We start from the raw sequence: 26,192 nt of genomic DNA on the forward strand, positions 1-26,192 counted from the left end.
CTCAAATTACCATGGACCTCAGGCTCTCTATATTGGTCTGCTTGTCCACAATGGGCAGTGGGGGTCTCAGAGGAGCCATAACTGAATATATTCAACGAGTACAGCAGGGAGAGGTACAACAGAGATGGGGACAGTCCCACTAATAAAAGCCCAGCCTAGGTCCAAAGAGATGTTGAAGAATAGTATGGGATTGTATAGAATGGAGTTAACTGGAAAGGGCAAATTCTGTCCAAGGGGTAAGAATGAGTCTATGCCTAGTGGCCCCCATGAATTAGAGAAAAAAAAGGGGAGGAGAAAATTAAATTTGTGAGCTATCTCAAACTACCAAGAAAACTTCATATGCCCTGAGTCACATGCCCAGTGACTCACTGCCACCATCCTTCTCCAGCTAGTTCCAGACTAAGAATTAGCATGACATCATGCGGTCCAACAAGTTACAATATAGATTTTGCTTAATTAATTCCAGCAGCAGGTATGTAGGAACAACTGTAGAATAAACAAATCACAGTATAATGCCACTCTGGGATCTCTAACTTTTATAAGGGATACCTCTGTGAATCTTTGGAAAAATATCAAAACTAAGTAATATCTATTTTGTATATTAAAGATGGACTTATGAAGGCAAGCTAATAACAGCACTTCAAAAGAGGTTAAGAATTCTTAGAGGGCATATATCCTTAACCAACAACTCACCAACAGCATTACACTGCAGGGAGCTACTGTTTTCAACTTATCCAAAACCATATAGGTCCTAAGAGGCAGGACTCCAGCCTCACAGCTTGACTTCATACTACAGTATTTGCTCAGAATAACTTGGAAATGAGAAGGCAGACAGGTTGACAGGTTTGCTGTTATGCTGTGGGAAAGGGCCCCTCACTTTCTTTGGATAAAAATGAGAGGCTGGAAAACTGGTAGACACATTCTACAGCAGAAAGAGGGAAAAGGTTAGCGAAGTGCTGCAGCCAGTTGAAGGGCCTCTTCAACTGAAGGGCCTCTTAATAGTGTCCGTAAATTGCCTGTTTTCTTAGATGAGCTGTTAGATCTCTATTAATCATGATTTAAAGACTGTGGTCAAGGTCTACAGAAAGTCAGGAAGGGAACAATCATATTGTCTGTCCACTCAATCTTACATATTCAGAAAGACCTTTCTCTTCTGGGAAATAGAAATGAGATACTCTAGCTAGACTGAATGCTGCTACCTTCCCCACTAAAACCAGCACAAATGGAAAAATAGCTTAATTCCTGAGTAAAGGGAATCAGGGATCCAGAAGTAATCAAAGGGTTGGCATTCTTTTTCTGTGAAGGGCCATAGAGTAAATATTTTAGGCTTTTTGGTCAGGTGTAGTCTTTGGTGTGTCAATTATTCCTCTGGAGAAGGAAATGGCACCCCACTGCAGTATTCTTGCCTGGAGAATCCCATGGACGGAGGAGCCTGGCAGGCTATATAGAGTCACAAAGAGTCAGATATGACTGAGCACACACACACTATTGTAGAGGTAGATATGAGACAAATAAGAGATGAAATAAAGGCAAACTACTGTTTAGTAATGATCTGAGCCACAAGAGCTACACGAAGGGAACACATTAAAACTACATGTGAATACAGATAATTCTAAAGTAAGAAGAACAGGGAGCACAAGGAAGAAAGAAAATTAAAAATTTGTGAGCTATCTCAAACTACCAAGAAAAACTTAATTCAACTGTAGGTGAGAGGCTGGAAACCAGAGCAGAGCAGTTTGGAGTACACCAGTAAAAAACTGAGCCAGTGGTTCCCCTGAATGGTATCAATGACAATTAGAAGAGGCAGAAGTCTATCAGAACCTTAGTTATGTAAGCAGCCTCCAGAGAACTAGGACAAGAACTGCCTCCAAGTCTTTTCCAACTAAACAACCACACACAAATTTAACTCTTTCAATATTAAGTAAAGAGAAACATTTAAATACACAAAAAGCAAACCATTTACTACCTACTAGGTAACTTTATTGAAAGTATCTTGCATTCATGATGGATGCTTTCTGGGTTATGCCACACATTTTAACATTAAAGGTTAAATTATTTTCTACATGCAAGTAGTATGAATAGTTTCCCCCACATGGGATCACTGATTATAAAAAGATGACACACCATATAGGCTATCTTTTTTAACTGAAAAGCTAGCAAACTAATTATTATATCTCCTCCCAAACCACTGAGTAGTAACTGAGCCTTCAAAGCTGAGAGGATTAAAAATGCAAAAATAAGCCCTCAGACCCAATTAAGGAAGCCCTGCTACATACAGGCTAATGAATACCAGGGGTACTTACTCCTCCAGGAAGATTAAAGACACTCTGATAACCCCACTCAAAGCATTTACCTCAAGTAGCCTTTATCCAGTTTCCAGTTGAATAAAGATAATACGTTGTTAAATTCTATTTCAGAAGGTTTTTTGCAAGTTGCTTTATTTACAACGCCAACTTTAAAAGTCACTGAACTAAAATTAACTGGACAATAAACTAGGCAGAAATTGCTTTACAAAAAGGGAAAGCCCAAAATGCCACTTTCTATAGGGAACCCACAGTTCAATTTTATTCAGAGCAAAGAAAAGAAACTTTCAATCACACTAGAAGAAACTGGGCCTTAAGTTTGGGAACTGTACTGAAACTACACATGCAATGAGGACAACATTCTGCTGATACAATTGACTTGCTGCTGCATTTGTTGACTCTTTTTCTAATATTAACAATTATAAACAAAGCAGTGCAACTAGTATTTGGAATAATCCTTACAGTGTTACAGCGTTAGACACGAAATTTCACTTCTCCTCACACCACTGGTTCTCTTTGCGTACCTAGAAGAGACACATATAAGGAAGTACCTTAAGTAGTCTTTACTAAAACCACTACCTAATGATTCATCAATAGCCTGTGAGGTAGGTTAGAAAGACAGACTGAAAACTAGTAAAAAAAAAAAAAAAAACAGATTAATAAGAGTATACTTTCAGGTTGCCATTCTTTCCTTCCTGAGTTTTTTTATTGTGCCCTGCTGAAATTATCAAAAAAAGCAAAGACAATTGGCAATTACAGCTTTAGTCATGACCTGTGTCAACAAAATCATTCTGATCTATTCATTTCTTCTCAGTACACTAGTTATCCTGGCATACAATCCATAGGGCCTGCTCCTCTGAAGTAAAATACTGATGGTTTACATGTAAGGTCCCAGGTCCAAAACTAGTAACTGCTAAGGAACAAACATCAAACTGCACTATAAGAACTAATTGTTGTTATGCTTATAAAAGATCAGTATCATCTAAGTGCTTAGGCTAAGACACCAGTATATTTTTAGCATACCAAAGGGACCTATTTTCCCTCAAGTAAGGTAAAGACTTCTTGATATAAACACCTCTATTCCTAGCATGCTATGGGTTTTTAGTTTCTTTAAAAGCATGTGATTAAGAACAAGCTGTTAGCTACCTACCTGGGCTTCCTCTTCTTCAGTAAAATCATTTTTGATATTGAATGTCTTTCGAATCTCCTCAGGAGTTTTGCCCTTGATCATATTAGCAACAGTCTTGCAGGTAACATCAAGCAAACCTTTGATGTCTAAATAGTTTGCTGCCTGTAAAGTAATTGTCATTTTTATTATATACTTGATGCTTTAAATCAAATCCAAAGTTAGTGACTAAAATGAACATCTAATTCAGCTTAAAAAGCTAGTCAATTTTAAGAAATTAAAGACTTTGTTAAATCTTAAAGCCCAAAACAGGTCTACCTTGGAAGTATACACTTCAAAGCATATTCTGCTGTCATTAATCTTCTACATCCTTGTGGATTCTGTCTATCTGTTTCACCAGAAACAGATGTTGAGATCTCAACTGAGATTACAATTATGATTGTGGATTTACATACTTATCCTTCTACTGGTTTTGTTTCACTTTCTAGAAATTCTGCTCTTAAAAGTACAAAAACATTTAGGATTCCTATGTCCTCTTAATAATGAACAGATCCTTTATCATTATATAGTGAACCTCTTTAATCCTTTCATTCTTCACCCTGAAATCTAATATAGTCACTCTAGTTTTCTTTTGGTTATTACTGTTAGCATATTTTTTCCACCGTTTATAAACTTAATTGTGTCTTTATATTCAAAGTGAGTTTTTCTGGTAAAAATAGCTAAGTCTTATTTTTCTATCCAATTACTTGTGGTGACCATTTACATCTTTTTATTCTGGTAAAAAGTCACATAATACAAAACATATTACTTTAACCATATTTAACTGCACAGTTCAAGGGCACTAACTACATTCACCCTGCTGTGCAACTCTCACCGTCTTCTATTTCCTGAATTTTTCACTTTCCTAAACTGAAACTCTGTCCTCATTAAACATTTAATTCTCCATTCTCCCTCTCCATAGACCATTTACATTTAACGTGGTTATCGATACGTAGGTTTAAATATAGCACTGCACAAGTTTAAAGTTAAAATTCAGTATCAATGAATGTAACAAATGAAAAGTGCTAAAGGTTATGCCAAAAATATCCTATACTATGCATTAAAAACATACCAATATAAGTTCAAAGAGTGTCCCTTGGTCAACTTTCAGGAATTCTTGATCCCAAACAGGTATATCATCTGTTCGTTTTTCTTTGTTCTCATCATCCTCAGGAGGAGGAGGATCATCCTTGTGGTGAGTGCACCACTGAATGACCTACAACATAAAAAGTTTATTCTTATGTGGCATTTTATAACAAGGTACTTCCAACTGCTGGGGCAAGTTCATTCCTACACAGGGACTGGCTATACGTCAGCTTGAATAAAGTTAGTAGCCAAGCTTGACAATCACAACCCTAGAGGATGGAAGATCTTATATAACAGCAAACCAGTAAGGACCTAACAGAAGCAGAAGAGATTAAGAAAAGGTGGCAAGAACACACAGAAGAATTGTACAAAAAAGGTCTTAATTACCCAGATAACCACAGTGGTGTGGTTAGAGTTAGACATCCTGGAGTCTGAAAGTCAAGTGGGCCTTAGGAACAATTACTATGAACAAAGCTAGTGGGGGTGATTGAATTCAAGCTGAGCTATTTCAAATTCTAAAAGATGATGTTGTTAAAGTGCTGCACTCAACCAGCAAATCTATAAAACTCAGCAAAGCCCACAGGACCAGAAAAGGTCAATTTTCATTCCAATCCCAAAGAAAGGAAATGAGAAAGAAATGTTCAAACTACTGTACAATTGCATTCATTTCACAGGCTAGCAAGGTTATGCTCAAAATCCTTCAGGCTAGGCTTCGGCAGTATGTGAACTGAGAACTTCCAGAAATACAAGTTGAATTTAGAAAAGGCAGAAGAACCAAACTGCCAACGTTCGCTGCCTTATGGAGAAAGCAAGAGAATTCCAGGAAAACATCTACTGCTGCTTCAATAACTACACTAAAGCCTTTGAGAATGTGGATTGTAACAAACTGGAAAATTCTTAGAGCGATGGGAGTACCAGATCCCCTTACCTGTCTCTTGAGAAACCTGTATGCGGGTCAAGAAGCAACAGTTAGAACCAGATATGGAGCAACTGGTTCAAAAATGGAAAAGGAGTAGAACAAGGCTGTATATTGCCACCCTCCTTATTTAACTTGTATGCAAAGAACATCATGTGAAATGTCAGGCTAGATGAATCACAATCTGGAATAAAGATTGCTGGGAGAAATATCAACAACCTCAGATATGCACATGATACCACTCTAATGACAGATAGTCTCTTGGTGAGGGTGAAAGAGGAGAGTGAAAAAACTGGCTTGAAACTCAATACTCAAAAAACTAAGATCATGGCATCTGGTCCCATCACTTCGTGGCAAATAAAAGGGAAAAATGTGGAAGCAGTGACAGATTTTATTTTCTTGGGCTCCAAAATCACTGCAGCCATGAAATTAAAAGATGCTTGCTCCTTGGAAGAAAAGCTATGACAAACCCAGACAGCGTATTAAAAATCAGAGACATCACTTTGCCAGCAAAACTGCTGCTTTTGAATTGTGATGCTGGAGAAGACTCTTGAGAGGAGATCAAACCAGTCAATCCTAAAGGAAATCAACCCTGAATATTCATTAGCTAAAGAAAATAAATCCTGAATACTCATTAGAAGGACTGATGCTGAAACTGAAGCTCCAATACTGTGGCCACCTGATGCGGAAGAGCTGACTCACTGGAAAAGACCCTGATGCTGGGAAAGATTAAAGAGGCAAAACGAGGATGGGGCGGCAGAGGATGAGATGGTTAGATAGTATCACGGAGTCATGAATTTGAGCAAACGCCAGGAGATAGTGGGCTTCCCAGATGGCTCAGTAAAGAATCTGTTTGCAGTGCAGGAGATCTGGGTTCAATTCCTGACTCGGGAAGGTCTCTGGAGAAGGGAATGGCAACCCATTTCAGTATTCTTGCCTGGAAAATTCCATGGACAGAAGAGCCTGGCAGGCTACAGTTCACAAAGTTGTAAAGAGTTGGACATGACTGAGCAACGAACTCTTTCTCTTTCCAAGAGACAGTGTAGGACAGAGGAGCCTGGAGGCTCCAAGAGGTTGCAATGAGTAGACACGACTTTGTGACTGAACAAAAAGCATGTGGTCAAAAAAATTCATTAAGAACTCCTACAAAGTCTATTAGACTATAAAACGCATTAACCTGGAAAACATTATGCTAAGTGAAATAAGCCACACACAAAGAATATTCTATGATCCCATTTTTAAAAGATACCCAGTACAGTCAAATTCATACACAGAACACAGAATAGTGATTTTAAGACACTTTTTACCTACACTAGGGACATTAAAAAGACTGGTAACAGCCAATCACAGTGAGAATATGGAAAAATATGCAGTATAGCTGCATCTCATGCCAAGCTCAAGAGAACACATAAAATCCAACTGTGTATGGTTAATGACTCTGAAAACTCCTTAAGAAGGGACCAATTGGAACCAACTATTCCCATCTCTAAACCTAGCCAGTTTTCCCCCTAATATGGAAACTGGATGCCGTTTCTTCAGAAGAGCCTTTAATTACACAGCAGGCTCTATTAAGAAGCCACACTCCCTGAAACACTAATATGTAGATGGATGTTTATGCATAGGATAAGGTGATCAACTGAGAAAAAAACAAACCAAAAAAAAGCACGTATCATGTTCTCAAACTCCTTTTGAGGCACACCCACTCAGTAGACAAGCAATCAAAAATATTTTCCTTTTTGCTAACATTATACTATCATATATCAATAATTCAAATCTGCTAATGAAAAAGACATCTTAAATATTCACAGGGTTGGTTAACAAAACAAATACCTTAGTCATAATCTTACTATAGCTTTTTTTTAAGGACACTATATATCTCTATAAAAAGATCACCAAGATATTGCTAATTAAAAAAAGGATACGTATGTATTCACATGTATAGTTTGCTTCCTTACCTTTTTCAATATTGCTGCATTAACATTTGGCAAGGGGACTGGATCATCATCTCCTTCATCATCCATTCCCAAATCTAAGAAAACAAGTGGGGAGTTGCCATTATTATCTAACTCCATTATAACAATCAGGCTGTTTCAAAAAAGTAATTTGCAAGACCAGTTTATCTGAAAGACTCAAAAAAGTATTTTACTTATTAAAACAAGTTCACCCAAAACTATATAAAAATGTGTGAGTTAACAAATACAGGAATATTATATAAGTAGAGTTCTTAATTAGGAAAAGTGATTTAATAAGTGGGATAACTGGCAACCACTTGGGAAAAAATAAAAGCCAGACTCCTACCCTTACTCTTGATACCAAACTCTCTAGATGGAGATCATTTAGGAAAATAAAACAATGTGAATTATTGTTTTATTTCTCAGAATGTTATGTTAAAATTTGAAGCCCAAATATGTACATACACACACATACACACAACAGATTATGCAGCCACTGACAAAAACAATGCAGGCAGCTCCACACTTACTGGTATGATTCAATATTAAAGTAATATACAGGTTTCTATAACAAAAAAGTCTTTCATCATTTCTGTAAGGCAAAAATTTTAAAAAGATAGGGTTTTTCTGGAATGACTCAGGAAGTGAATGATTTTCCCAAATTATGTTATTCCTATTCCCAAGCTTTAAAGCATTCTTTTGTGGCATCTTATATCAGAATTATCTCAGTATGAAACCTTATTCCAAAGAACAGCAGTGTCTCAGTTTCTTGGTAGAATAGTTGTTTGGTATTTCTTTGGACGAAAAGTTTCTCTGAATGTATCAACTAAACATCATATGGCACGTTGGGGACACAGGCTTCCAGATGTCATCATAACTTTCAGATTACCAAAGTGGATGCTGAGGTCCAAAGAAAAAACTTAAAGTCTGTTATGTTACTCAGATTCTAAGAAAGAATGTTTTTCAAACCAAATGGGTCTGTCTTCCAGAGTTGCCAAAGAAACGTGTAACAGTGCCAAGATTAAGTCAAAAGTTACTGCATTGCTATACTGGTTGTTTCACAGGATCAGTTATGCTGACACGGCTCAAACTTCTGGGTCCTTAATTTACAGCTATCCTAGGCAGTGAAGAATTAGCTACAAATATCCAAAGAAATCAGAACTGTAGGTGGGAATTGATGCGTAAATCATTCTTAACACTATAAGACTAGCTGAGGTAACCAAGGAATGAATGAGTATTGATGTAGTGAAGAGGTACAATGATTAAGCAAATCCTGGAGAACTGAAGGCTTTAAAAATGGGGAGATAGGATGTGAGTGAGGAAAGTAGTAAGTATGCTGAATGTCAAATCTAGAAGGGACTGATCAAATGGCAGAAGCTCTCAGTAAGTATAGATGAGAACTGAAATGATGCACCTGACAACATGGAGCTCAATGAGCTTTCTCCAATCAAGTGGTAAAGATGAGAGTAGATTCAAAAAGAATCCTATTTTCCTGTATGCATGCATTCATTCATCTCCCCTCTGCTCTCCACCAATGCCTTTCCCTGATCCCATCTGAGAGTAAAACTACAAAATGACAATATTTCAATTTGGATCAAACCACTTACCCTTTTCTTGAACTAGTATGAAATACTTTTAAATCAGAGGCGAGAGAAAGAAGTTCTACTATGTAATATACATGTGGTTTTGGAAGTGAACATATTACAGGAAATGCAGAAAACCAGCTTGTTTAGAAGATACAAATGTTATTTGGAAGCCTTAACTCATGTTAGAAATAAGGGCCTTATAGTTGTAATGATCCACTTCTCTAGCACTTAAACCAAGAATTTGCAATGTTTTTTTGCTAACAGAAGGCTCAAGTACCAACAGTCATTCCTTTAAGCTATTTAGTTTCAAGAATGTCTGAAAAACACTTGTATCCTGATACCACACCCTGGACCTGAAGAAATCAGTCAATTCATGTGTACACATGACACTTTTACTTCTGATTTTACAGTGATTAGATTTCATTTCAATTCACTCCAGTCCTCAAGAGACTAGATTTCTACATAAACCACTGGTACTTTAGATGAAGCCATTCACCTCCAAAGCCCAAAGGCTATGGGAAGAAATGAACTGTTGCTGTCTACTATTCACTTGCTTCAGTGATCAAAGTTGACATGGAAAACCCAAGAAGTCCTATGTTCGTTCTAACTGGCAAATACTTCTTTGAAGCAGCAAAGGACCGATTAGGGTGCCAGGCACCAACTAAGATGAAGTAAAGAACACTTTCATTGCCAAAGCCAAGTATTTAGGCAGTAATTCTGGTATCAGTTTCTCCATCTTCTAGATAAAGCCTTACTCATCTGCCTTTAGGAATACTTGGTTAGCTTTCACACTCCTATGTGACCATACCACAGTTCATTCATTCAACACGTACTTGGTGAACAGTGATTGTGGGATGTATCAAGGGGTTTACAACTTAACTGAAGTAATCCATGTAAGTTAACCAGTGTACAGGACTGGTTAACCACATAGTTAAGTGCCACATTACTGTTGTCAATTGCCAAACTAAAAAACTGAAAAATCTCAAAGTATGTTCAGATTTTATTTTCTTTTTAAAAAAACAGAAGACAAACCTTCTGCCTCTCAGCTTCCATCTCTACCACACCTAGTATCTGACTTGTTAGAAGTCTAAATTATCTCTGAAATCCTAACTGATCAGTCTTCAATCTGATAATCCTCCCTTTTCCCTTGGCTTTCACAAATCCTACTCCAGGTTCTCCACTTCTGACTTTTCCACTCCTAACACCCCACCCTGCCTCAATATGGCCCCTTGCCAATCTCATTTACTTACACACACACACACACATACACACACCCCATACAAAGTAAGTCGATCTCCAGTGATCTATAACTCAGGGACCAAGAGCCAACAGTAAATTGACCAGTAGGTTATTACAAAGATCTTTTGAGGGAATCTCTTACACAACATGTTCAAGCTCAAAGTCATTTACTTTCCATTCCCCTCAAACTTGTTACTCAGCTCTATCAAGTACAGCATCACAATCACAACCCCAACAAAAAAACCTCAAATTTTAAACACATCCTGTCTCAGTTTACCTCAGAATGCTCTGCCAAAACATCTTTACTAGTTTGAAGTATCACCTCACTAGGACTACACACTATACTCTCTCCACAAGCCTAAAGAATAACAGCAGCCAAGATGTTTCCATAGCATCGCTTGGACTAATGCATTAATTATATCATGTGACCGTTGAGTATCCATAAATTTTGGTATTCACAGAGGGTCCTGAAACCAATCCCTTGCAGATATGGGGACAACTGTACTAAAGAACATTTTTACCACTCTTAAGTATTTTTCTCCACCAGTTCTAGAAACTGATTTGTGTATCTGCATATATTATTGATGTCTACCAACCCAATGATATTAGTAAGAGATCCATGTTAAAAGTTTTAAAACGCTTCAGGATTTGTTTTCTTGCCTTCTTTATGTAGTGTTCATGCTCTGCAGTTTCAAAGGAATGACAAAATAAAAGGGAAAACTTGGTTTAAAAAAAACACCTTGGTTTTTTTTTACTTGGTTTACAATCTACTCAGTTTACTCCCTCTGTTGAAACAAGGTGTTCTATTTAACTACCATATATAAGGTATCTTTTTACAAAGGCTTTAGTTTTTGCCATTAGAAATGTGAATGCAAATTTACTTGGAAGAGAAATGAGCCATTATCTGAGTCTTGGAAATCATTTCCATATTATTAATAGCCTACAATATTATCTACTTAATAAGAGAAAAAACTAACTCAGAAAATGCTGAAAAAATGACCTCTATCAGATAGATGTAGTTAATACTTTAAAGAAAAAACTTTACCTCTTCATACCCTTGAGCAATTTTGACAGAATGTTACTTCCAGACTATGTTTACAGGTTATATCAAACTACATATTTCTTCCCCTTTCCCCTGACCCAGGTTTTCTAATAAACTTACCTTCCAACATAGTCTTGATGGTCACAGATTGTTTTGCAATTTCAACATCAACTTCGAATATCTCTCCATCAGAGCTCTGCAACTTAATTGAAGGCATCTAAAAAAAGGTATCATACCGAATTTGAAAAAGAGGTAATACTTCTATATGGCATTTCATCAACTGTAGCCTGTTAGAGCCCTTCCAACTCATTAACCATAAAATCCTAAGGACCTATAGTATATAACACTGTAAACACTCTGATTATTCACAGGCTAGCACACAAAGGTAGAAATCTTTTTTCTAAGTATAACTCCTAGGTACAGAAGCTTTTCACACCTGCTCTCACTGGTTTAAGATTTAGAATAAATAATTTATAATTCTGATGCAAAATACATCTAAAATGGACTTACTGACTCTGCCTTTCTGCTCTCACTGACTACCCCTATTTGAATAGTTAACTGCCACTATTAACCACCTGCACACCTGAGATCAGATCAGATCAGGTCAGTCACTCAGTCATGTCCGACTCTTTGCGACCCCATGAATCGCAGCACGCCAGGCCTCCCTGTCCATCACCAACTCCCGGAGTTCACTGAGACTCAAGTCCATCGAGTCAGTGATGCCATCCAGCCATCTCATCCTCTGTCGTCCCCTTCTCCTCCTGCCCCCAATCCCTCCCAAAGCTACCAAATAAGATAGTAATTTTCCCAGCAGTGAGACTTATCAGTGAAAAATGAGTTCAGATCCAAAGAGTAGATCAGGATATACTTATGTTTGGATCAATGCAAGACCATATACAAGTGAATATAATATTTAATGAGCAGATGTTGTCCTAATGACTTAAACATAATTAACTTAAATTTTCTTTTTATCTTTCATTATTACTGACTGTCCAGGTATCCCCAGTTTAAGATCTTCCAAAATCCTCAGAGTAATAACCTATTATTTGCTCCAAAAAAAATTTATTAACTCAACGTTAATTATGAGTCATTAGGAAAAGGACACCTCTTACATAAAATTAAACAATTCAAAAGAGCTGAATTCTGACAAAAATTTTTTTTTAAAAAAACCTCTTTAAAATTGAAACGTTCTAAGCTTCTAAGCCAGCAATTTCTTACCATCTTCAGATTTTTGGGTGAGTGGTTCAGGGAAGAGGGTAATGGCAGCAATACCTGACCCTAAAAATTCAAGACCTCTTTCAATTTCAAGTATAAATTTTTCAATCCTGTGACATCATTACAACTTAAAAACATAGAATTTGACACTGAAAACACCGATTGAACCTTTGTTAAGGTCCCAAGACTTAAAACCCATTAAAACAGTTAAAATATTCATTCTGCTTTCCCCAGATAAGTATCCCCATTTCCCAAAGAGACAAATTAGCACAAGGAAGCAAAAAGGTAAAGTTGTTTTAAAACAAGCCATTGAAATACCCAGCTCTCCCTCATCCATGGTTGGAGAGAATCAGATTTCATTTTTCATTTCACAAATATGTCTGTTTTCTCCATGTTGCTCAGTACCTGCCAATAATACAGTTGTCAAGTTCCATGGGTAAAGACCCAGAGCAGAGGACCTTCTCTGTAACAAGGTGCTAACAAAAGGTATCCCCAAAAGAAGTATTTTAATGTGAGTTCAATTTCTAATTATGAAACATTCTTTGTTTTTTTTTACTTTCCATGTACTGGAGTGAAAATTATTAGACAACCCCAAGTCCGGCAAAACAGCTGATAAAATTACGTTTAAGCATATTTCAAATGACTTTCGATAAACAGCAAGATCTGCTTACTCACAGTCAAATTCGTGTATTAGGTTACTTTTAAAGGAGTTGAGATCTTACTCAACAGCAAGGAAGCAATCGCTTAATCTGTAATTCGATGCCCTTTGTAACACTAAACTTGATACTCAAATAAATTTTTTTAGGGTCAAACATCTGGAATTCAGAGCAAAATTTAATAATGGATGAAATTTTGTTTGAAATGCTTTCAAGACTATTCCTTCAATTCCTTATGCTCCGGTATTTGTAAATTAAATCACCCTCTATGAGGTGGGTTTTATAGAGGAAAAAGAGGGAAAAGCCTGTTTTAAGTGACTCGAAATTCTAACACCTTTTAGGGGGTAGAATGAAACCTGCATTGCTCTATAACACAGAAACCTTCTACTATAATAAGGCTCTGATGAAAAAAATTCATGACCCCAAATCTAAGCGTGAAGTCTCCATTAAAAAGTGAACCAAAGCAGGGAATGAATATCCTTTCAAAAAAAAGCCAGGCACCTGGAATTAACGCACCTAAAAAACCACACCACTATGACGATGGCATCTGCTATTACAACAACCCTTTCAGCAATCCCTAGCTGTGGTAAAACAGAAATATTCTGAAGGAGCAGGCGGCTCTCTGTCAAGATTCGGTCCCAGCAGTTAGGTAGGACCGGTGACTAGTGACGCCAGATACACGGGCGAGAAAGGATGTGAACCAAGAATCCAGCGTTCCCGGACTACCACTGCCACGCTCGCTCCGGACACCAAAACAATAAACATGGACACACGCCCACACTCACGACAACCCCTGGAACTCCATTAAAAGCCCCACCGCCACCCTCGCCCTGGGTCCTGGGGCCGGCAGGCTTACGGACAAGGGAGGCCCCCGGCCCCAGACTGGGCCTGCAGCCGAACACCGCGGCGGCTGATGGTCGCCCCGTGGAGAGGAGGCCCAATCCCAGGCTCGACTCGCACCTTCTCCCTCCCGCCCGCCGGGCACTCACCGGGGCGCCGTGAAGACGCGCGACTAGAGGCCGCCTCCTCGAGTCGAACCGAGGGGTGGGAGAACTGGGCCCGCTGGCACCTCCCGGAGAATGGGGGTCGACAACTGTTCCACCAGGCCTGAGGTGAGGCCAGGCCCAGGTGCCTCCCGCCTCCTCCTGGCCAAAGCCCTAACGGTATGACCACCAGCTCGCAACCCGCCCCTTCCAGCCCCGTCGGCGTCCACTTACGGTGGTAGGTCTCAAGGAGATGGCGGGCCGGAGGCTGAAATGAGCAGGGCAACGTCGTCAAACAGCAACACTGAAAAGCGGAGAACAAGGCCACTACAGCGCGGCGGGGCGGCGCGGCGTCGGCCTTTATAGGAGCGGGCGCAGGCGCCGAGGACCCTGGGGCCCGTGACGTCACAGAACCGGCGGGGCTGGCCGGCGAGATCGCCTGACGGCAGGCGGAGGCCAACGGGACGGGCAAGGTGGAGACGCGGCTGGGCGAGGTCCGGCGGGCCTTGATTCTCACCCACTTCCTCGAAAGCTCGGCTCGCTCTCCTCAAAACAGGAACGGCGAACTGGCTGCGGTAAATCACGGTCTGCAGGGGTCCTTCAGGCGGGGGTGTCCTAAACTGAATTAAAGACCCAGGTCTTGAAAAGCCTAAAAGCCACGGGCGTAGGGGAAGGAGGGGGAAGGGAGTGAACTGGGAGGAGAAGGGTGGGGATAGAGGTGGGGAAGGGGGGTTTGAGGGAGGAAGAGGTGTTCTTGGGTGGGTGATGTTTGGGAGGGGCTGTGACTCCCTTTCAGGGTAGGGAAACTGGGACTCAGAATGGAGCTGGCAGGCAGCGTTGTGAGATTCTGCTTAGGGCCTCCGTGCCCTCCCCTGAACCTAACATGAGTTACCTCACTCTTCACAATAATCCATATGGTGAAATATCGTTATTCCCTTTTTTATTTGTGAGGGAACAGGTTCAGAACGAGGCAGTGCAAGGAGTTTTTGATACTCTTAACCCGTATTTCCTGCCAAGGACTTCTGAAGAGGCCTCTAGTCCAAAATAACCAGGGAGAGCCCAAGTCTAGAGTGGAAGTCTAAACCGGTGAACATCCGTTCTGCATAAGTGTATTGAGCCTGGGGCGGGAGTTGGGGGGTGGGGGTGAGGACTGGAATGGGGAAGAGCTCTGCAGCAAACTAGGCAGCCAGAGTCCAACCCGCTCTGAACACTTGTGTGGGATGCTCCCTGATAATTTTGCTTTGGATGAACCCAACCCTTAAGACACGACTGAGCGACTGAACTGAACTGAACTGAACCCTTAAGGGAAAGGGATAAGTCTGAAAATTCCCACCCCCACCCTCGCCAGTCAGGGACTTTGACCCTACCCTGCTCTGCCTAGGGAACAACAGCCACCCCACCCCAGGAGACAAGGCGCCAGCTCACCTAACCAACAAGCACGTGACTGGTATTCTTGACGCCAAAGAGACAAAAGACACTTCCACACAGGGGCCCCTAAAGAAAGCAGAGGCCCACAGCTCTTGTGGGATGGGACTGGGCAGGGAGGCCAAGCAGCTCCTTGGGTTACCAGGTCTTTGTCTGCAAGCTGTGGTATCCAGTGTCTGCCAGGTGCCACAGCTGATGACAGGAAGATCAAAGGACCTGCAGGCCTCATACTTTTTTTGTCACAGCACAACCCTGCCCTCACTAGCTCCAGTTTCTGGTCTCCTAGTCAAGGCCCACTGGAGTCCCTTTGCTCCCCTGCTTACGGCATACCAGGTGGCACTGGCTAGTCTTGTTGAGCATACTAATCAGTGCCAATCACACATCTAATCTGAAGATCCCACACAGGGCCTGGCATAAAGTAAGAGTATGCTTTTTCCAAGTATGTCTGTGCTCCCTCAGCATTAGAATCACAAAGAGAATCTTTTTTTTTTTTTTTTTTTTAATTTTTTGTGATGTACACCATTGTTAAAGTCTTTATTGAATTTGTTACAGTATTGTTTCTATTTTGGCTTTTTGGCCAGAGACATGTGGTATTTTAGCTCCCTGACCAGGGACTCTCCCTTTGCATTGGAAGGTGAAGTCTTAACCAGGGAACTCCCTGAAAGTCTTGTTTTTTAAATGCAGATCTTATTACTCTTACAGCTATCCTTGCATAGATTATCTCAGGAAAGATAAACAAGTAGTTGTTTGCCTCAGGGGAGGGGAACTAGGTGAAGAGAGAAGAGGGTACCGGTCATTTTCACTTTATGCCCTTTCTACCTTTTGGATTTTGATCCATATAAATGTATGACATATTCAAAATTTTCTTTACTTCAAAAAAATTGGCATCAGGTCAAGAAAAATGAGGATTCCTGGGGCCAGTCTTGATCTAATGAATCAGACTCCCTGGGGGCAGGTTTTTCTGCCTTTGAACAAGTTCTCTCAAGTGATTCTTAAAGGGTAAGTTGAGAAACCACTATGGTAGGAACTCAGTGATGAAGCACTGCTAAGAAGGGGCCAGCAGTGTCTGTCAAGGGTGACTCATTTAGCTTCACATTTTCTGAATCAACCTTACTCTCCACTCAGGAGAGATAAGACAGTTGCAGGACTGTGAGCTACAGGCTGGGGAACACGAATTTCCACTCATTTATACATAATCACTGGAGAAGGAAATGACAGTCCACTCCAGTATTCTTGCCTGGAGAATCCCATGGACAGAGAAGCCTGATGAGCTGCAGTCCATAGGGTTGCATAGAGTCGGACACGACTAAAGCAACTTAGCACATATACATAATCACCAGATCAGAAAGGACTGGCCTCCACACAGTCCCCTTGGAATATGGGGGTGTGAGGCGGAGTTCTGCTGATTCCACAGTGGCATCGAGAAGGCTGAGGTCTCATGCTTACTTCAATTACTCCACACACCATGTGATCAAAAAGGATCTTTGAAGGAGAAAGGACTTTTCCAGTGTCACAAAGCTACTGCAGAGCAGGGCTGAGGTTCCAGCACCAGCTATGCTTCTGTAACCAGATATTGAATTTTAGCCCCATCCTCAAATGCCAGGAATATTTTCTGATTAACCATACCCAGCATATTATACCTCCAGGGAAGCTAAAGCCCTGGGATTCAAACAGTCCAGGTGGGAAAATCTGGTTTTTATGGTGAATTCATTTCTAGAGATGATCTCCTTTTGTAAATAGAGTTTCACTGCTGAAAAGGGTTGACAGCATTCCTATGAAGACCTGCCCTCTCAGTGGATCTAAAATCAGATTTTCCTGCCCAGAATTCAATCACATTCCCTTTCTCAGACAACTACCTATAGCCCATAGGACAGCATGTAAGCTAAGAAGTAACACAGTCTTCATGGTCAGAGATCCACTGGCTGTACTCTCCTGCTGTGTCAACTTTCTCAGTCTTGCTCTCCTGATAGAGTGGTGAGCACAGCCACTGTTGACTGTTATGTAACCTTAGGCAAGTTATTTCACCTCTCTAAGCCTCACATTCCTCTGCTTAGCCCCTCCTTCTTCCCTGTTGTCAAACTCTTAAGTCTTCCATCTAAAATCACCTAAAATAAGACTTCCTTATTACTCCTGTGGAGAGAGTGCTGAATGCAAAGAAAAAAAGAGTGAAATTCTTGGATCTTGATTTGCAAAATGGACTCTTGAAACCCAAAGCTGTTTAGAGCAAGAAAATTCTTTTGGAGCAGTGAAAATCCAAGAGGCTGAAGGACTCATATCTTATATTTTACATCAGCAATAGCAGAGTCAGGAAGAAGGTATGATAATACCAGAGTCAGTTTTCCAAAAGAATGGGGGTGGGGAAAAATTATATCAAAGAGAGCATTACAGTTAGCTACTGGGGTGGGTCTCTGAGAAGAGACTTTCTCATTTCCTCCCCCAATCCCCTCTACCCAGGGATAAGGGGAGAATAGGACCCCCCAAAAAGGTTTGGGAGCTCTGAGAGTGAAGAGAATCTGTGCTTGGTCTGTAAGTTGCTCAAAGAGGGCCTAGAAAGGCAGACAGTAGGTTGTGGGATGTAATAAACAGAACCAAATGAACCTAGAAGAATCTGGACAATCCAAGCCAGAGACCATGGACAAACATAGATATCTGTGGGCACAGTAGAAATCAAGGATGACAGTTCACAGCTAGTAGAGGTCAAGTCTACCTGCCTCGATGAGCAGTTGAAGATGGATGTTGACCAAGGACCAGGCAATCTCCAGCCCCCTCAACTCCCACTCCATGCCATGATCACATAAGCTCAGGATATAGTTGTGACCCTGGATAGAAGAAGAGGGACAAAACCCTCAACTTGACTGAGCACACCCCTGAAATGACTGAATGATCATACAACCGTCTGAAATGAACAGGTTATATTTTTGCTGTCAAATGGAAGTAGGTACTATAGAAAGTAATGAGAGCCATCAGCCTTCCCTGGTGGCTCAGTGGCAAAGAATTCTGCTGCCAATGCAGGAGACGTGGGTTCAATCCCTGGTACAGGAAGATGCCACATGCTGCAGAACAAAAAAGCCCATGCACCACAACTATTAGGCCTGTGCTCTAGAGCCCGAGAGCCGCAACTACTGAGCTCATTAGCCACAATTACTCAAGCCAGAGTGGCCTAGAGCCCATGCTCCACAAAAAAGTCACTTCAATGAGGAACCCACACACTAAAACTAGAGAGTAGCCCCCATTCGCCACAACTAGAGAAAATCCAGAGCAGCAACAAAGACCCAGCGCAGCCAAAAATAAATAAATAAATAAAATTATACATAAAAAAGAGACCTATCATTTTGGCACACCCAAATTTTCTGACAAAATCTCATACAGCCAGGGTGCACAGGAATCATATAGATCCGCTGCTGCCTACTTGCTCTTCACATTCTGTGTGATCTGGGTGGGCTATGTGGCTTCCCTTCTAGCCTCAGTTTCAATGTCTGTAGAATGGGGCTTTTGGTAATACCTACCTCACAGAATTTTTATGAAACTTATTTCAATCACTAGAATGGCTAAGCATGAATGATAATACCAAGTATTACCAAGGATGTGGAACAAATGGAACTCTCACACATAGCTGGTGGGAGTACCAATTGCTATATTTCAGAAAATTGACAACATCTACTAAAACTAAACATGCATATACCTAGTGGCTCAGTAATCCCAATTCTGGACTAATCTGCAACATGAGTAAGTCCTCATGTCCATCAAAAGATATGTTTAGGAATGTTCCCAGTAACTTTTAAGAGGGAAAAAAATAGAAATAATAAATCCAACAACTGTTAAATGAAAAAATAAATTGTTATATCTTTGTACAATGGAACACTAAACAGCAATGAAAAAGAAACCTCTTATATAACCATGGATGTATCTCACAATGTTGACCAAAAGAAGGTAGACACAGGAGTACTTATTTTATGAGTCCACTGAAATTAAGACCAAAAACAGGCAAACACTAACGTTGGTGAGAGAAGATAGAATAATAGTTCCCTTTGCCAGGAAAAGCAGGTACTGATGAGGGAAGCTCTGGGATGCTGGCAGTTACCTAACTTGATTCAGGTGGTAGTTTCATAGGTGTATGCACATATAAAAATTTACTGAGCTATAATCATATTTGTGTATTGTATACAAGTCATAACAATTTAAAAGTTGGGGGGGGGCGGTATATGAAAATGGATGTTGTGTGCTTAGCATGGATCCAGAGTCAAGTCCAAATGGAACTTCAAGCCCCTGTAGCCTCCCCTTCAGGGCTTCCCAGATCGCTCAAGTGGTAAAGAATCTGCATGAAGAGTACAGGAGACTCAGAAGATGTGGGTTCCACCCCTGGGTCAGGAAGACTGCCTGAAGGAGGAAGTGGCAACCCATTCCAGTATTCCTGCCTGGAAAATTCCATGGACAGAGGAGCCTAGTGGGCTACAGTCCATGGAGTAGAAGTCGGACATGACTGAGTGACTGAGCACACATGCCCACAGCCTGTCCTTCACGTGGTACCCAACCTTCCACAACCCAGTCTGCAAAAGTACTGAAAAACAATGGGAAGGAAAGTGGGAAGTTTTGCAAGGCCCCTGTGTCTCATCTGCCCAGGGTGGAAGTATCTAACTGAGGCCTTAGGCAACACTATGGGAACGGCCACTAGTCGGCTTCCTTGATTCTATTACAGCCAATCCATGCGCTGGGTCTCCCCTGGAGGGCTATGGACCCACCCGCTGGAAGTTGCCATGGAAGCTCTCAGTAGAAGGGCATCCAACTTAAACGGTACAGGAGAAAATGTCCTGATCCATATTTGTACCAAGTACCATCACAGAGCTGTGGGCACAGGCTCGACTGGAGGACTGTCAAGCCAGAGTGGGCCTGCCCATAAGACTGAGATGGATTATGAAAATTGTCCCAGCCACTCAGCAGACAAGCGGGGAGGTGAGATTTGAACCTAGGTTTGGCTGACTCACTGCAGAAAAATCAAGGTTTCCCAGAAGAACACAGGTTCTTCTCTGTTCCACTCTCTCTCCCGGAAGGAAAGTTTATGGGAACATGTAGGTGCCCCTGTGGGCTCAGAGTGGGCAGACTGTACCCTGTGAAGGCAGGGACAGGTATAGGGTTGCCCTACAGGCTGGTCTTGCATTTCATGTGAAGATGGGTACAATAAAGGACAGAAAATGTATGGACCTAACAGAAGCAGAAGATATTAAGAAGAGGTGGCAAGAATATACAGAAGAACTATATAAGAAAGATCTTAATGACCCAGATAACAATGATAGTGTGATCACTCACCTAGAGCCACACATCCTGGAGCAAGAAGTCAAGTGGTCCTTGGGAAGCATCACTACGAACAAAGCTTGTGGAGGTGATGGAATTCCAGCTGATCTATTTCAAATCCTAAAAGATGATGCTGTGAAAGTGGTGCATTCAGTATGCCACCAAATTCAGAAAACTCAGCAGTGGCCATAGGACTAGAAAGGTCAGTTTTCATGCCAATCCCAAAGAAAGGCAATGCCAAAAAATGTTCACACTACCGCACAATTGCACTCATCTCACACTCTAGCAAAGTAATACTCAAAATTCTCCAACCTAGGCTTCAAAAGTACGTGAACAGAGAACTTCCAGATGTTGAAGCTGGATTCAGAGAAGGTCAAAGAACGAGAAATCAAATTGTCAACATCCATTGGATCACGACCCAGATAATCACGATGGTGTGATCACTGACCTACAGCCAGACATCCTGGAATGTGAAGTCAAGTGGGCCTTAGAAAGCATCACTACGAACAAAGCTAGTGGAGGTGATGGAATTCCAGTTGAGCTATTCCAAATCCTGAAAGATGATGCTGTGAAAGTGCTGCACTCAATATGCCAGCAAATTTGGAAAACTCAGCAGTGGCCACAGGACTGGAAAAGGTCAGTTTTCATTCCAATCCCAAAGAAAGGCAATGCCAAAGAATGCTCAAACTACCGCACAATTGCACTCATCTCACACGCTAATAAAGTAACACTCAAAATTCTCCAAGCCAGGCTTCAGCAATATGTGAACTGTGAACTTCCTGATGTTCAAGCTGGTTTTAGAAAAGGCAGAGGAACCAGAGATCAAATTGCCAACATCTGCTGGATCATGGAAAAAGCAAGAGAGTTCCAGAAAAACATCTATTTCTGCTTTATTGACTATGCCAAAGCCTTTGACTGTGTGGATCACAATAAACTGTGGAAAATTCTGAAAGAGATGGGAATACCAGACCACCTGACCTGCCTCTTGAGAAATCTGTATGCAGGTCAGGAAGCAACAGTTAGAACTGGACATGGAAGAACAGACTGGTTCCAAATAGGAAAAGGACTTTGTCAAGATTGTATATTGTCACCCTGTTTATTTAACTTATATGCAGAGTACATCATGAGAAACGCTGGGCTGGAAGAAACACAAGCTGGAATCAAGATTGCTGGGAGAAATATCAACAACCTCAGATATGCAGATGACACCACCCTTATGGCAGAAAGTGAGATCAGATCAGATCAGTCGCTCAGTCGTGTCCGACTCTTTGCAACCCCAGGAATCGTAGCACGCCAGGCCTCCCTGTCCATCACCAACTCCCAGAGTTCACTCAGACTCACGTCCATCGAGTCAGTGATGCCATCCAGCCATCTCATCCTCTGTCATCCCCTTCTCCTCCTGCCCCCAATCCCTCCCAGCATCAGAGTCTTTTCCAATGAGTCAACTCTTCGCATGAGGTGGCCAAAGTACTGGAGTTTCAGCTTTAGCATCATTCCTTCCAAAGATATCCCAGGGCTGATCTCCTTCAGAATGGACTGGTTTGATCTTCTTGCAGTCCAAGACTCTCAAGAGTCTTCTCCAACACCACAGTTCAAAAGCATCAATTCTTCGGCGCTCAGCCTTCTTCACAGTCCAACTCTCACATCCATACATGACCACAGGAAAAACCATAGCCTTGACTAGATGGACCTTTGTTGGCCAAGTAATGTCTCTGCTTTTGAACATGCTATCTAGGTTGGTCATAACTTTCCTTCCAAGGAGTAAGTGTCTTTTAATTTCATGGCTGCAGTCACCATCTGCAGTGATTTTGGAGCCCAGAAAAATAAAGTCTGACACTGTTTCCACTGTTTCCCCATCTATTTCCCATGAAGTGGTGGGACCGGATGCCATGATCTTCATTTTCTGAATGTTGAGCTTTAAGCCAACTTTTTCACTCTCCACTTTCACTTTCATCAAGAGGCTTTTGAGTTCCTCTTCACTTTCTGCCATAATGGTGGTGTCATCTGCATATCTGAGGTTATTGATATTTCTCCCGGCAATCTTGATTCCAGCTTGTGTTTCTTCCAGTCCAGCGTTTCTCATGATGTACTCTGCATATAAGTTAAATAAACAGGGTGACAATATACAATCTTGACAAAGTCCTTTTCCTATTTGGAACCAGTCTGTTCTTCCATGTCCAGTTCTAACTGTTGCTTCCTGACCTGCATACAGATTTCTCAAGAGGCAGGTCAGGTGGTCTGGTATTCCCATCTCTTTCAGAATTTTCCACAGTTTATTGTGATCCACACAGTCAAAGGCTTTGGCATAGTCAATAAAGCAGAAATAGATGTTTTTCTGGAACTCTCTTGCTTTTTCCATGATCCAGCAGATGTTGGCAATTTGATCTCTGGTTCCTCTGCCTTTTCTAAAACCAGCTTGAACATCAGGAAGTTCACAGTTCACATATTGCTGAAGCCTGGCTTGGAGAATTTTGAGTGTTACTTTATTAGCGTGTGAGATGAGTGCAATTGTGCGGTAGTTTGAGCATTCTTTGGCATTGCCTTTCTTTGGGATTGGAATGAAAACTGACCTTTTCCAGTCCTGTGGCCACTGCTGAGTTTTCCAAATTTGCTGGCATATTGAGTGCAGCACTTTCACAGCATCATCTTTCAGGATTTGGAATAGCTCAACTGGAATTCCATCACCTCCACTAGCTTTGTTCGTAGTGATGCTTTCTAAGGCCCACTTGACTTCACATTCCAGGATGTCTGGCTGTAGGTCAGTGATCACATCATCGTGATTGTCTGGGTTGTGAAGATCTTTTTTGTACAGTTCTTCTCTGTATTCTTGCCATCTCTTCTTAATATCTTCTGCTTTTGTTAGGTCCATACCATTTCTGTCCTTTATCGAGCTGATTTTTGCATGAAATGTTCCTTTGGTATCTCTGATTTTCTTGAAGAGATCCCTAGTCTTTCCCATTCTGTTGTTTTCCTCTATTTCTTTGCATTGATCGCTGAAGAAGGCTTTCTTATCTCGTCTTGCTATTCTTTGGAACTCTGCATTCAGATGTTTATATCTTTCCTTTTCTCCTTTGCTTTTTGCTTCTCTTCTTTTCACAGCTATTTGTAAGGCCTCCCCAGACAGCCATTTTGCTTTTTTGCATTTCTTTTCTATGGGAATGGTCTTGATCCCTGTCTCCTGTACAGTGTCATGAACCTCATTCCATAGTTCATCAGGCACTCTATCAGATCTAGGCCCTTAAATCTATTTCTCACTTCCACTGTATAATCATAAGGGATTTGATTTAGGTCATACCTGAATGGTCTAGTGGTTTTCCCTGGCAGAAAGTGAAGAGGAACTCAAAAGCCTCTTGATGAAAGTGAAAGTGGAGAGTGAAAAAGTTGCCCTAAAGCTCAACATTCAGAAAATGAAGATCATGGCATCCGGTCCCACCACTTCCTGGGAAATAGATGGGGAAACAGTGGAAACAGTGTCAGACTTTATTTTTCTGGGCTCCAAAATCACTGCAGATGGTGACTGCAGCCATGAAATTAAAAGACACTTACTCCTTGGAAGGAAAGTTATGACCAACCTAGATAGCATGTTCAAAAGCAGAGACATTACTTTGCCAACAAAAGTCTATATAGTTAAAGCTATGATTTTACCAGTAGTTATGTATGGATGTGAGAGTTGGACCGTAAAGAAGGCTGAGCACCGAAGAATTGATGTATTTGAACTGTAGTGCTGGAGAAGACTCTTGAGAGTTCCTTGGACAGTAAGGAGATCAAACCAATCAATCCTAAAGGAAATCAATCCTGAAAACTCATTGGAAGGACAGATGCTGAAGCTGAAGCTCTGATACTTTGACCATCTGATGCAAAGAGCTGATACAGTAGAAAAGAACCTGATGCCGGGAAAGATTGAAGGCAGGAGAAGAAGCGGACGCCAGAGGACCAAATGGTTGGATGTCATTAGCGACTCAGTGGACATGAGTTCTGGGAGATGGTGAAGGACAGGGAAGCCTGGCGTGCTGCAGTCCATGGTGTCACAAAGAGTTGGACACAACTGAGCAACTGAACAACAACAACAGGCTGGTCTTGAATCCCCAAGAACTGCCAACACTGACTAGATTTAGGCAGCAGATAGTGCCTGAGGGCCCAGATGACTGTCCAAGGAGAGCATCTTTACTGAGCCTTTCCCCTCCAAGTTTTGTCCTCTTTGCCCTGCCCTCTCTCCCCTCTGGACCCAGAATCCTGTCCAGATCCCTGGTCTGACTACTAGAGCATGAATGCTGGGACAGCTTTTTCACACACACTGTGGTTGTTCCAGTCCTGTGGACCACAGTGTCAGTCTGTGAAATCGAATTCACACACAGCAAGTCCTGGCAGCAGGAGTCAACTAGGCTCAGTCAGGAGCAGGACAGTGCAGGGCATCAAAGTTTCTTATGCAAATGACAAAACTATGACAGGCATGACCTACAGACTCCAGCTGTGTCTTCCCACTGTTTGCCTATGTGGGGGATCAGAAGACCCCAGTACCAGCATAGAATCTGGAGCCAGCTGACTGGGACAGAGACTACCAGACAGAGCAATCTGTCTGAAAGGCTTGCAGCCTAGCCTGCTAGCTGTTGGCCTGTGGAGCTCCAGCCCAGGCCCTGAGATGCTGAGCATTCTATGAGCCAGACTCAGGAAGACATCAGTGAAGTGAAGGCAAGTGTGGTTTGATTAGGTCCTACAAGGCAGGTGTCAGTTTGTGACTACTGAATGCCCAGGCAGAAAGGCCAATCAGCCAATAGGCCACTGAGTGTCAAGGATTTCCCCAAGAGAATCTGTGACTAGTGACCCACTAACTGGCCCAGAAAACTGCCAGTGTATGGACTGTGTCAGTTCTTCAATGAGTATTTATCTCATACTCTGTAGCTTCTGCTGTACCCCACCATGTTAGAGGCAGTGGTAAACAAGAAGAAGACTTCTGACACCAGGGAGTCCATCTTCCAATGTGACAAGCACAAATAAGGGACTGTTAAGCAGATAAGCACCATGAAGAAAATAAGAGCTGAAGTAGGGGAGAGGGGGCGGAATTGATGCTTTTGAACTGTGGTGTGGGAGAAGACTCTTGAGAGTCCCTTGGACTGCAAGGAGATCCAACCAGTCCATCCTAAAGGAGATCAGTCCTGAATATTCATTGGAAGGACTGATGTTGAAGCTGAAACTCTAATATTTTGGCCACCTGATGTTGACTCATTTGAAAAGACCCTGATGCTGGGAAAGATTGAAGGTGGATGAGATGGTTGGATGGCATCACCGAGTCAATGGACACGAGTTTGAGTAAACTCTGGGAGTTGGTGATGGACAG

General features: G+C 41.6%; 1 protein-coding gene across 2 annotated transcripts; it reads right to left on the bottom strand.

The window, feature by feature from the left end:
- Positions 1 to 1,958: 1,958 nt before the first annotated feature.
- Positions 1,959 to 14,466, bottom strand: SKP1 (S-phase kinase associated protein 1). 2 transcript variants are annotated; one of them, XM_061423497.1, is made up of 6 exons: positions 14,378 to 14,466; positions 11,410 to 11,506; positions 7,426 to 7,499; positions 4,541 to 4,684; positions 3,454 to 3,594; positions 1,959 to 2,827 (listed from the first exon to the last, which is right to left on the bottom strand). In XM_061423497.1, the coding sequence occupies exons 2-6, from the start codon at positions 11,504 to 11,506 to the stop codon at positions 2,792 to 2,794; spliced, it is 492 nt and encodes a 163-aa protein (XP_061279481.1). In that variant the 5' UTR covers positions 14,378 to 14,466; the 3' UTR covers positions 1,959 to 2,791. The 2 variants fall into 2 exon arrangements, with proteins under 2 accessions (XP_061279481.1, XP_061279482.1); XM_061423498.1 differs by lacking the exons at positions 1,959 to 2,827; positions 14,378 to 14,466 and adding an exon at positions 12,508 to 12,522 and having other exon boundaries at positions 3,427 to 3,594.
- Positions 14,467 to 26,192: the final 11,726 nt, after the last annotated feature.

The sequence above is a fragment of the Bos javanicus genome, chromosome 7 (assembly GCF_032452875.1).
Source record: "Bos javanicus breed banteng chromosome 7, ARS-OSU_banteng_1.0, whole genome shotgun sequence".
NCBI lineage: Eukaryota > Metazoa > Chordata > Mammalia > Artiodactyla > Bovidae > Bos > Bos javanicus.

Excerpts from the sequence above, each read along its gene's own strand:
- SKP1 (XM_061423497.1), bottom strand. The coding sequence starts at position 11,506 with ATGCCTTCAATTAAGTTGCAGAGCTCTGATGGAGAGATATTCGAAGTT. Across the intron at positions 4,685-7,425 it reads ATGCAGCAATATTGAAAAAG|GTCATTCAGTGGTGCACTCA; the intron begins GTAAGGAAGCAA and ends TTTATGTTGTAG. Across the intron at positions 3,595-4,540 it reads CACTCTTTGAACTTATATTG|GCAGCAAACTATTTAGACAT; the intron begins GTATGTTTTTAA and ends ATTACTTTACAG.